General features: G+C 39.5%; 1 protein-coding gene across 12 annotated transcripts in view; it reads left to right on the top strand.

The window, feature by feature from the left end:
- The window catches only part of LOC141461859 (forkhead box protein P1-like), a 52,150-nt gene that overhangs the window by 32,282 nt on the left and 6,657 nt on the right, over nucleotides 1-13,211 (top strand). The window contains exons 14-15 of one of the 12 annotated variants that reach the window (XR_012463041.1): nucleotides 3,922-4,057; nucleotides 6,101-6,231. The exons of 5 other annotated variants lie outside the window; for them this stretch is intronic. Coding sequence is in view for 1 of the 7 variants with exons in the window: in XM_074143270.1 (XP_073999371.1) it covers nucleotides 3,922-3,982 (61 nt within the window). In the remaining 6 variants the exon portion in view is untranslated. Of the gene's footprint in view, nucleotides 1-1,730; nucleotides 1,905-3,921; nucleotides 4,063-6,100; nucleotides 6,276-13,211 lie in introns of those variants that run through there. 6 more of the 12 variants (XR_012463044.1, XR_012463042.1, XR_012463045.1 and 3 more) reach the window with 6 other exon arrangements.

The following is a 13,211-nucleotide window of genomic DNA, read 5'->3' as shown; positions in this document are numbered from 1 at the left end:
TTCACTTAATTCCACATTATTTTTTATTCTCTAAAATAAAAAACTCTTGTCATATAAAATTGTTGATTTTTTTAAAGTTTGAACAATGACTTCTCCAAATAAAAATAGATATATTGCAGTATATAAACCACATTTAACATTTAAATTGTCCGTACCTTAATCATGCTCGTCTTCTCTCAATAGATTGTGTCAAGTAACTAGTACCTGGAATCCTGGAAAAGAACTGAAACAGATGATTCTCTCTAGACTTCTTGACAAACGACCGAAACTTTTATTAACGAACGACTTATCTACACAATCATATTCAGATCTGTCTGAACAACTCTGCCAAAGTTTCCATTATCTACAGAAGCCAATCTTTTCAATTAAAATCGCTTCGTCGACTTGCTAATTCTCCTTACTTTGTTTCTACCTTGCACTGAAATCATCTTGTTTCCTGGCTGAAGCTGCGAGTTCTTGCTAAATCAAGTTCCACGCCTCTGTTTCCTCATATCTGAACCGTTTAGTTTCCTAACTTTGTCCATTGTTAGGAAATCCTCCGAGACGGTTGAAACACCGAAGACCATGTGATCTTCCTAATGAAGTAAATGCCAGTGCATAATAGTGGAATGCTCTTCTTTGGGAGTTTCTCCATTGGGTAAATCATGTATTTATGCGTATCATGTTGTATCAGCTTCACTTGTTACAGAAATATACATTAATTCATAACTTTTTCTTTCTTTTCTTATATCTGCTTATCTAAAAGCGTTTCTAAATCTAGGTGTATCAGAATCAAGCCGGAATTGCATCTATAGATGAACTAGAGCAGAGATTAATACTCGTAGATGCCTGTAACTCGGTAAAAGCCGAATCTTTGGCAGTAAGGGACAATTGGCAGGAAAGAGCATGTCTATGAAGCTCTAATGGTGAAGGCAATTTCGAGCATGATCTGTAATATTAATGAGGAGTAAAATTTATAATAAAATAGTACTTATCTTCTTATTCAATCAAAAAACCGTTATAATATTATCATTTTGAAATTTCTTATAAGAATCATGTTTTCATTCATAACATGGAAAATATCGCTCACAGAAAAAACCGTTCAAGTAAATTTTTCTTTAAAAAAAAATAGAGGAATCTATTTCTGAAATAAAACCACACCTCCTCATTTGAAAAAATGAAGTTGGTGCCTGTATCTCGCTTCTGGAAGCACCGAAAAAAATTTACAAATTGAATTTGGATTCCTAACAAAAAACTAAGGGAACACGTATTTTTTAGTTTTTTTCTAGCTATCTTAGTTTCCGAGAAAAAGTCGTTATCCATATACCTTGCGACACTTTGTATATAAGAGTTACATAAGATGTAATGCTGTATTGGCCCTAATTTTGGCGCCATAAATTCTTCTTCCTGGTCAGATGCTTAGTCAAACCGTTCTATTTATTCAGCTCGCATATACTCCACAATATTGATGAATCAAATTTCTTTAGTGGTATTTCATAGTTCAGGGCTTCACTGAGTGATCACTGAATACATTTTGTGCCACTAACACATAATTAATAGTAAAAATTCATATCTCTCAGACTAGGTGGTGCGTTCATTTCTTGGAGAAGCATTTATCTAATGACATTTTAGAAATTAATAACACACAAAAAATAAAAATAGAAGAAGCTAGATTTTGTTCATAATTAGCTACGAAATTATCATCATGCTTGCAATATTACTGGACTTCAGTTATTTCTGGCCCATTTCAGAGCCTTCCTTGGCCCGTCTAGTTAGAACTCATAAACCAATCAGCTTCATGAGCTGTCTTGGGAATGCAAGTGAGCCGACGTGTAGCTTGATTGCCACGTCGATACTCGTACCTGCTCTTGGTTATATTCATATTGTTTGAGCTATAATCTGCTACTAGTCATCTTCAATCAAAGGTATAAATAAAAGACATAGTAATATCATTGAAATTGTTCAGAACATAAATTAATTGCTCCATTTATATAAAGTTATGTACTTTGAAAAATGCATTGATATTTTTACTTTCTCTTACTGCTAGTAAGAGCAAGCATTGCATTATTGTTATAATAATATAATATTCAGTATTAAGTTGGTGACAGGTCTTTACGTTATAACTGACATTCACCTTAAAAAGTTTTTTGGTTTAAGTTTACAGTTCTCGTATATGAAAGTGATTGATCTGTATATTTTACTGACATGGCAATTAACGATCACAACCTTAAGCTTGTCTATTAAATGCCACTTCATAAATTTCCAGAACTACCACCTGCATAATATTAAGTTTAATGTACATTACATATCTACTAGCTATTTAACATTAATATGAGTTGCAACCTTAGGCTCGCCTCAAATGCCCCACTTCATACAAAGTACTGATCAACTATTATGTTTTCTATTAAAAGTCACAGCAACCTTAAAAATCCCGTATCAATTTATACAAGAAGCATTTAAATTTGTAGATCACATTATAATGTGATTAAGTTTTGTGTAAAGAAGATTGGTTGTAAAGGAATTGAACTACTTTTTCTGCCAAAGTTTCGATAGAGTTAAAAGTCATTCCCCAGAACTTTAATAGAAGAGGTGTTAACATTTAAATAATTGATTTTAAGGGATGCTAAATGCAGTGTAAGATATAAGGACTCTGCCGAAACGTTGGCAAAAAAAAAGAAGCCTAATTTCTTAAATTAAAAACCAAAATTAATTGCTTCTTAAAATATATTGATTAATTGATTTGTAAGGTACACTACATGGATGTCAATTGGCTTTCTAAGCACCATGTTACAATAGTGAAAAATAATACGAATACATTAAAAAAAAAAATTGACTTCTCTTTGTCGTTATTAAAGGGCCTAACTTAATTAGTTAATCTAAACCAATTTTATTATTTATTTTTTTAGTGGAGCATATTTAACTGGTTCTTCTATATCTTTAATTAGATATCTTTTACTTTTATTTAATGGAAACTTTATTATTAAGTGCCCTTGGTCTTCCAATTCATCATAGTGAATTCAACCCTTATTTGGACATCCTTACTAAAACTCCAGTTTATAGCCATTATAAAGCTTCCAAATACTCAGTTTAAATCATGCCAAAACTCTTATTATTCTACTTAGTGTTTATTTACACAATATTACCAATTGTAATAAATTTTATTTTCAATTAAAAACTAAACTGTTTGTTAATTATTTATATTTAATTGTTGGCAGATAAATTATTACAATTAAGACCAATTCCAGACCAATTTTATTCACATAATTTTTCAGTTGATTACTCACCTATTCTGTTAATAATAGTTATCTTTTCTGTAAGCGATATTGTCTATCAACAATCTTCTGTTGGTATTTATCACCAGCACATGTTACACCTAAAACCAGAATAAAACGCTATTTTTCCATGTCTGATAGATAAGACAGTTCTTTAATAAATAAACTATTTTATTATTTTTAACTTCTAAAAATTAATTAAAAATATGTAGTTATATTCTTACATAATGTAAACTATAACCCAGTTCCCATGGTAAATCAGTATTCGCAAGGTACATTTTAGTGTATACTTTCAATAAATAATTTATTACAAGTTGAAGAGCTCATGTTTTAGTCCCACTTTCAGCCGAAAAACAGAAAGTGCTATAGATATCATTATTAGTTGAACATGGGTAGCATGGGTAGTGTAGTTCTTCGAAATCATAAATTTGCCCAGAACATATGATTACAATCCTCACCACCTATATTTATATGGTGTACACAGAAAATTTTTAAATTAGAGTGGTAACAATTTCAGTAAGAGAAAGTTATGTAAATGTTTCTCACCAGTTTTTTTTTTTGTTTAAGTAATTATTATTTTAGAAGCGTGCATTAAAAATTTTTATCTTCCTTTGAAGTAAGAGAAAAAAAAAAAATAAAAAAAATTGAAGCCTCATTTCCAATATTGCAGAGGTGGGTCCAGCAAAGAAGAGAGGGAAATCAAATCCTCAAATTGGTGGACAAGATTATAACATCAGACAGTTGCTAAAACGGAAAAGACCATTACTAAATTACTAGAAGAATGAACGAGAAGAAGTCGCAACATAGTATATATACCGCTTTATACATATTTAATTTTTCTATTTTGTTTTGGCTAATACAAGGTTGACTCAGCCAAAGTGGCGAAATGTAAAAACAAATTATCAAATAACTGGGAGTACTCTGGCGCAAAATTAGACTTTTCAGAATTGAAAACAGTGTGTTTGGTAATGATGGGTTCCTGTTTTCAAACATACATTGTTACAGACAATTGACTTGTATAAAAAGTAGCAACCCTGATCTAAAAAGGAATCACGTATTCTACATTACTTTGCATCAATGTCTTATTAAGCTAGGAGCACCTTACTTCATTTAATTCTATCATTTGAACATACGAGTATTTTACATGTATGAACTGTAATATATTGAGAAGTTAATATTATTTGTCCAAGTTCGAGGCTCTTCTTTGCAAAATGTCTTTTATTTTCCCCACATTTTCTGCAATTTCTAGAAGTGTGACCATTTATTGCAGATACTAAACCTCACTGAGGTTATCTACTCTGCGTTATTCTACTTCCTTCAGTATTTCATAGTATCTATATTAGTTGAACATTGGTAGTGAAGTTCTCCGAAACCCATAGAGAATATTGTTCTGAGAAGCGCAAGTATGAGTAGTTCTATGATTCCTCATCCTCAAGGCTTTTGCTTTAGTTACTCGCTGGTATTTCACAAATAAGAGTATCATAATTCCCTTCATCTTCATGATTTAATTCTAAAAAGATTATCGCTGAAAAATCTTGACCTAGACTTTCAAATAGTTTTGTAACATAGAATAGGAAATTCAGATCGACATAAGTACGTCCATAATTTCTCTTGTGAGTGGTCCTCGGTGTTCTCATTTTTATGTTGAAAACGTTGAATATCTGTTGAGTGTCTTGATCTAACTGTTCTATGTACATTGGGCGACATTTTTGTTCTATTCCTCCCTGTGTTGAATTTCTTGTAGAGAAATCAATAGTTCACAAGATTACTTATCACGTTCCAGCCATGCGATAGTCTATTTTCCCATTGAAATATTTAATTATATATTGGCTATTACGTGCAATTCTCCGAGTTTTATTAGATTAAATTTTAATTGAGATTGAATTTGTACTAATACTTTCAATACACTTATAAATCTTCTTGGGCAATTTGATTGCTGCAGTACGCCCGTCATTTAATGCTACACCCTATGAAATTTCATGTACAGGACCTTAACTAACTAAACTTGAAAAATAACTTGCCTTAAACTTCACGACTTAAAATTTAGTATATTTCATCTGTTAGATTTTTGTATGTATTTCTCAGCTAAACACATTTTTTATTCAACATTTCTCTATTCTGCCTTGTCACCTTCTTCCCCAAAAATTAATTTATGCATTATTTTATTAACTAGCATGGGATATAATACTCTTGTTCAGGCGTCCAACCTTCTAGACATCTGTTATAATAAGAATAATGTTTGTAGATTTGTGTTGCAATACTTTTTCTTTTTTTAAAACTATTTTCTCATAATGCCAAGTTCAATCAAATGCAAAACTGTAAATATTAATCATATATTTAACACACAGAAAATACAAAGTTATGCACTAACCAAATTTAGTAAAATAGAAAAGTTCATAATTATTTGCACTAATAAAATGAAACACAAAAAATGAACAATCGAAAATAAGTAAATTGGGATAAATAGATTTTTCTTATGCCCCAACTGATTGAATACACAAAAAGGGTTTGACGATTTTACATCTGTTTTATCTGCTGAACCACCTCAATAAATTTGCACGTGTTAAATTAAATTAGAAATTAATTCAAATCTTTGTCAGGCGTAAATAGATAGATCAATCACTGCAATTGATCGAAGTTCATACTGTCTACTTGTTCTTTAAACACTTTCTGAGAGAGCCTTGTATTTTTTTTTTTGCGTTTTAAAGCTTCGTATTAATTATTTAATCTTTCATTTTATTTTTGTTTTGAAATATCGCCCAACAGTTTTAGTTTAGTTTTTAAAAAGGCAAACAACTGTGATCCTTCTTATTTTCATTGTTGCTAACGTTGTATTGTTTTCTTTACAGTTTGACTTAAAAATAAAAAAATTAAGGACATTGCGAAGAGTGCTTCTTTAAAATTGAAAAAAAAGAGTTGTCGGTGAAAAAAGATATGGCCAGCTTCATAATAAAATTTAAAACATGGAAATTTTAGTAAAGTAAGTGGAAACTCAAATTACAACCAGACTGCAGTATCACATCTGTAAGTTGGAATTTAATTGCCAACAGTAATTTAAACTAATCTGGCCTTTTGTGTACAACTTTAAATGTTACATGTGAAAACTCATTCAAAACTTTTTTTTTGAAAAATAAGATTATCACAGTTATAATTTAAAGTATATTCTAAAAACTAAACGTAATCTGGACAGAGACCAAATACGTTCAATATATAAATATAGGTGTTGGGAATTGTAATTATACCAACTTCTTACCGATTTTAAACAATAACTACTTCTCCAGGTTGAATATCCCTCTAACATCCGCTGGGTCAACCAACACTGGGGGGGATCGCCCGAGACCTACTATTCTGAAGAACAAATGTACGCACGATGAATCTTTTTTAATATCGAGCATTCTGCCATCAAATGAAAACTATCTCTTATCCGAGAGTTACAGAGCGAACGCAGTTCAATTTCATGAACAAAAAGAGGATTATAATTAAAAAAAAAAAAGGGACTCACCTCTAATCTTACAACAACCATCGCAATTTATTTAATTCTAAAGTCAGAAGCATTAGTATTCTGTTCACTGAACAAGGCGAAACCTTGTGGCTGTTCTTTAATAAATATAAGCAATAAATATAAATGGTGAAATGCAAAGTAGATCGTTTTAATTCTGAATGATGCTCACGATGATTATTCCTCATGTTCGTCAACAAAGTAGAGAATTACGCAGACCAAAATATCAATGTTGCCATTTGACAACCAGTTAGAGTTTCAGTTTTATTTATTTATTTTATTTATTATTTTTTCTTCTTTAATATAGTTTATCAATTTGAATGACGTTTCTTCCCAATCAGACATTAGTCTCTATAATGATCCCATATTGTATACTTGATTTCTTCACATTTCTAACCAGTAAATATCACTTTTTTCATTATTTCTTTTGCTAACAATATTGGTAACCGTCCGATAGAAAGCTTTTAAATTTTATTTTTGTACTTAGATACACTTCCAGAATAAATACAAACTATTTACACTTAATTCAAAATTAAAAATGTTTTGACTATCAGTTGGCAAACTGAATAATTTTTTGTATACAAAAAAAACTTCTGTTACTTCTCAACCTGTTATTGTTTTTTGAAACCCAAACATGGGATGCGTAACAAATTATTGTTTTAAAAGTTGCGTGAAGTATTACAAGTTTGGCTGTCAGCAAGGCATAGAAATTTACTGAGATGTTTTGCAATATAGTTTAATTCCACACTTACTTTGATAAGCATTTGTTTGCAGACGGTAATCAAATTTCAACAAGTGTAATTTATGTGTACCCCAAGGTATTTATTTGTAGGTTTGCATGATTTCAAATTAGTTCCCTTTAAACTCCCACTGCTTTTGGGTAGTCCGGCCCCCTTTTTTTTTGTAGAAATCCGAATCTTCAACTTTTGTAAATTTCTCATGTTTTTCTGTGCTCGCTTAGAGAGTTAATTATGTACAGTAAGGATTCACAATTGTCCGTAATGTGACTGAGCGCCGTTAAGGGCGATCAGGGCAAGGGGAATTTCGCTCGCTCAGCAGGGGTACAAATAACTCGTCAGGCTATGAATACACTGTTTTATTGTTGGTCCCAATACACCAATTAGAAAACCGCATACAAAGAGTTGAGCTCATTAATACAAAACCAAACTAATACTTCCAAAAACATAATTAACAATAGAAATATAAACGAAACTGAAGAAACTATAAGATAACATAAAAGTAAGATTAAATAGGCAAATTACAAATTAAATCAACAAAGTTGGGCCCTTATTCTCAAACATTCCATTATTATTACTGTTATTATTATTATTATTATTATTATTATTATTATTATTATTATTATTACTATCGGTTATCTTTTGTTAATCTACACTCTAGCAAATGTACTCCTCCCTCACTACGGCAACAGTTAGCCTCGGCCGGAAGCAATGCGTAAAAATTTATGTTCAATACTCACAGCAAAACAATCCCATCAAACGCATAACACTTGTTTCCTCTCACACACTCTAACTAACTCTGCCGGTGTCTATACACTATACTCCACGCGCTCGCTATTCTCTCTCTCTCTCTCACGCGGTACATTGCTCTCGGCCGCTACCAGCCGTGCCGTCAGCAGTTTAACTTAACAATTGCATTTTTTTCTACTAATTATTCAATTATTATTTACAAATTAAATGCTCTCCCTTTACACTTACCCCCCCGTTAAAGTGGGTTCTACCGCCTTGCGGAGGACCCACCACTCGCTTGTCACTTCCCAACTCTCCACCGGGCTCTCCGGAGCTTCGCGTCTTCACGCTCGGCGGACGATAGGGAACAAATGGTGCCCCTGCATTCGCTGGTTGGTTGTCTCCAGGATCTCTCTGTGTCGGTGGGTGCCCTCATGCCACGGCGGTGCAATTCAGCTTGACTGGCTCGAGCAAACTGTATAACCACTCGTTCGACTCCTCCCTCCAGCTCTACGTAGGCTTGAAGCTCGTTACCAGCATCCGCCACGCTCACGAGGGGTTCGCCTTCTCTTATAGTTTCTTGAACAGTAGTGTATGGCGAGACGGTCTATGGAGGGAGAAGACCGGAAATCGAGCTGGGCAGATTAGAGGACTCCTTCCCCAACAGTGCATGAGGTCCTCCGTTTTCAGAAACACGAAGCTCTCTCAGTCTACTCCCACGAGTGTGAAGTCGGCCTTAGGTTGTAGCAGCAGGTATAGTCCAGTTATCGGATCCTTCACGGGTATTGGTCCACCCGGTAGTTGTCAAAATATATCTTCCTTTGGTCACCGAGGGTATGTCCACCAAGATGTGAATGTCGTCATGTGTGGAGGCAGCGTCTATCTCAGCGATGTCGTAGTAATGGTACATATCCGCCGGCAGCGGTTCCCGACACGAACCATAGTCTCTCGGGTAATATCTGACTGTCTTTATACACTATCCTACACAGTTCACTTGGGGCCAATAGCCTGCTAACTTTCTCCTGGCTAGGGTGCTGAGGGCACCCTCGAGCGACCGCAATTCCACCTTCGCCTCCAAGGTATTGATCTCAAGATTCCGAAGGAAGTGAGGAAGAGGAGGTGCATGAGGTTAGAGGTGGTTACCCTTAATTCCCTAATGGCTGTGCGGGTGCCTCTCATCGTGGTTGTCAAGGCTAGTTGGGCTAATTTTGTCATTGGTCCCGGGTCAGCAGCACTCGTCCCTCGTTCGGGGACTCAGCTCCGCTGCTCAACCAAATTCATCCGACCACCGCCCAATAGTTTCCTAAACCGGATTACTTCATCAGTCCTCTCGGCTCCTTTGGGAACGCAACGCGTAGGACGAGTGAGTGCAGGGTAGCCTAGGTGTACCGACTGGGGTGTATGTAGGGTCTCGTATCGTGTCATCTGGGGGTGAGTACGCCGACGGGGAGAGCTCTCCCACGTTCAGCTCAGTGGCTAGTTCTGTCGTCTCCGTTCTGTCATCAGCCCGCTGGTAACCCCGCGGCCTCAAGTTGACCCCTGCATAAAGATCGTCACCTCCTGAGGTGTTAATTTCAATCTGCTCCTCTTCGATGGATTCTGCAGTTTGTCCAGACTCGGCGTTCCTTTCGCCGTCCCCTGCAACTTCTCCCACGATCCCCGGCGCCCCTTCGAGTGACAACCCTTCGTAGAACAAGTCGTGCGTGTCCTCCGCGCCTAGGTTCTGGCTTAAGGGGGTAGGGACATCTTCCTCCGTGGTTTCTTGGGGGATTCCCTCCACCATCACCGGTTTCAAGCGATTTATATGCACCATCCGAGTGCTTCCGTCGCCCATCGCAATCTCAAATGTCACATCTGTGATACTTCGCTGTACGCGGAAAGGCCCCTCCCACGGCCTGCGGAACTTCTGCGCTTCTCCTCGGCGTCCAGCGGGGTTGTGTAGGTAAACCCATTGCCCTTCCACCAAGCTCCGTACCCGCGCCTTTTTATTATACTGAGCCGCTTGTGCCTCGAAGGCCCGCTCGGTCGTCTCAGCGGCTATCCGGTGTGCTTCCCTTAACCTCCCACGTAATGCCTCTGCATAACTCGTTTCTTGATCTACCTCTTGACGAGGCCTAGGGTCGAGTGCGCTAGGGCGCGGTAGCTCTCGGCCGTAAAGGAGATAATTCGGGGTGAATCCCGTCGCAGAATGTGGCGTACTATTATATGCCATCAATACGTAGGGCACCCATCTGTCCCAGTCTTCCCCATCGCGGCGCACAAAATGCGATAACGCATCTACCAACGTGCGGTGGAACCTCTCCACTCTTCCGTTACTCTGGGGATGGTAAGCGGTCGTGAACAACTTCTTTATTCCAAGCGTATCGCAGGCGTCCCTTACCAAGGCCGAGGTGAAATTTCTTCCCTGATCAGTTAGTAGCCGACTAGGAGCTCCATGTCGGACTACCAAGTGGTTCACAAATTTTTGGGCCGTCTCTTGGGCTGTTTGGCTTTTTAGCGGTACTGCTTCGGCGTAGCGCGTTAAATGGTCGATCATCGTAAGGAGGTACATGTTACCCTCCCTTGTTCGTGGTAGGGGTCCCACTATGTCCATGGACACCTGCTCAAAGGGGCGCCCGGCCGCGTATGGTACCTGCAGTGGTACTCGTAACTGCTGGGGCGTCTTCCGTTCCAGGCAACTCCGGCACTTCTCTATATGCCTCTTAGCGTCTTGAGACATAGTCGGCCAATAATAACCTTGCCTCAACAGAGCCAGGGTCCTCTCTAGTCCGGGGTGTCCCGCGAAAGGGGAGTCATGGCACTCCTGCAAAATGGTCTCCCGCATTGGCTCTGGTACCATCAGTTGGTACGGCTCGTTTCCCCCCGCAAATCTATATAATAGTCCGTCCAGATCCATGACGCATTGAGCTGTGTTGGTGTTCTTAAAGTGCACACAGTCCGCGTCCGCTAATTGCAGCGCCCGGATCGTCCCTCTCCCCGAATCCGCTTCCCCGTTTATCGTGGCCACCCGTCGACTCAGCGCATCGGCGTTGGAGTTTTTACGCCCAGGCTTATGAAACACTTCATACTGAAATTCCGCTAGACGGAGCTGCCATCGAGTTAGACGCGATGATGGGTCTTTCACTGTGAGAAGCCACCGCAGCGCTGCATGGTCCGTGATCAGGTTGAAGGGCCGGCCGTATAAATAACACCTAAAGTGTTTCGTGGCCCAGACGACCGCTAGCATTTCCCGTTCGGTCGTACTATAATTTTGTTCTGCCTTATTCAGTTGGCGACTTGCATAAGCAATGGGCCGTTCCGCCCCGTCTTGTAGCTGAGACAGTACCGCCCCGAGGGCAACTCCTGAAGCGTCAGTAGCTAAAATGAAGGGTAGTGAGAAATCTGGATATGCTAACACCGAATCGCTGCATAGCTCATCCTTTAGGCCCTGAAAGGCTTGTTCCTCTGCCTCTCCCCACTGGAACCGCTGGTCTAGGCGTGTCAGATAAGTTAGGGGTCGGGCTTTTTCCGCAAACCCTGAGATATACCTCCGGTAGTAACCTACTAGCCCTAGAAACGAGCGTAGCTCTCTAACATTGCCAGGAGGGGGAAAGTCCTTCACAGCAGTTACTTTCTCAGGATCCACTTGAACTCCCCTCCGACTCACAACGTGCCCTAAGTAGCAAACCCTTTCCGTAGCGAATTGGCACTTGGCGAGGTTAACCACTAGGTGCGCTTCTCTCAGTTTGCTCAACACCCCACTTAGTCTCTCGGCATGTTCTTCGATCGTCGCGCTATGGATGATCACATCATCCAGATATACAAAGCATGTTACTCCTTTAAGGTCCGCTAATAGCCGGTCCATCAGTAACTGGAACGTAGCAGGAGCCCCCGCCAGGCCGAAAGCCATCCGACGGTACTGATAATGCCCCTCGGGTGTGGAAAATCCGGTTTTTGCCTGGTCCTCCGTAGCTATTTCGATCTGGTGATAGCCCGAGGCCAGATCCAAGGTGCTGAAATAGCGGCTTCTGCCCAGACTTTCTAGCGTCTCATTGATATTTGGTAGCGGATAAACCGGCACCTTCGTTACAGCGTTCAACGCCCGGAAATCGGTACAAAACCGGTACTTCACCGATCCATCGGAGGTCTTCTTCCGTACCAACACCACTGGTGCCGACCATGGACTGTCAGACGGTTCAATTACGCCTTTCGTCAGCATGTCGTCAACCAGCTCCTTCATAGTTTCACGTTGGTGGTATGGCACCCGGTAAGGGCGCTTCGCAATAGGGGTCGCATTTCCCGTATTAATGGTGTGTTTGATTTGGGAAGTACACCCTAGCGAGGATGTGTCCGGGTCCTGAAAAACATCCTCAAACTGGGCTAGAACCGTAGCCAAGAGGTCTCGTTCCTTCCCCCGTAAATGGCCTAGCTTGTCCCCAAGGAGCTTTCCCAATCCTTCTCGGGCTCTGGGAACCCCGCCACTCTCTTGGCAAACGCCGACCCACTTGCTTCCCTGAGTTTCTATTTCCGTCACCCACCCTAGCCTCTCAGATTTCCCTATCATCACTTCCGTTTGCGATACATTTACCATCCGCACCCACACGGCGCCATCAACTACTTGACTTATCCCTCTGCCTACACACCAGTCCCGATTGGTCTCTGCTGGGTAGGGTTCCACCAGCACAGTGGCGCCTGAGCGCCAGCCGGAGGCCCTACCACGTACCAACACTTCACAACGGGGTGGGATCCTTATCTTTTCTGCCGCGACCAGGTATACGGCTCCCGACCCATCTCTCTCTTCCTCGTCCTCGGGGAACTCATTTCTCTCAACTCTGGGTTGAGGTTCACCCTTCCCTACGAGTAACACCTTCTCCTGTCCATCCGAGGCTTCTTCCCCCTCATCTCCTACCAATTCACGCGTCCGCATATCCAACCTCATCTTCAAAGCAGCCATACCATCGATCCCTAGAATGCCATCTCCCTCAACATCTATCTCCGCTATTAAAAACTCCTGGG

The sequence above is a fragment of the Rhodnius prolixus genome, unplaced genomic scaffold (assembly GCF_049639745.1).
Source record: "Rhodnius prolixus isolate KJV_2025 unplaced genomic scaffold, Rpr scaffold_12, whole genome shotgun sequence".
Taxonomy (NCBI): Eukaryota; Metazoa; Arthropoda; class Insecta; order Hemiptera; family Reduviidae; genus Rhodnius; species Rhodnius prolixus.
Note: the sequence above shows the minus strand (reverse complement) of the source record. Positions and strands in the feature narration are given on the sequence as shown.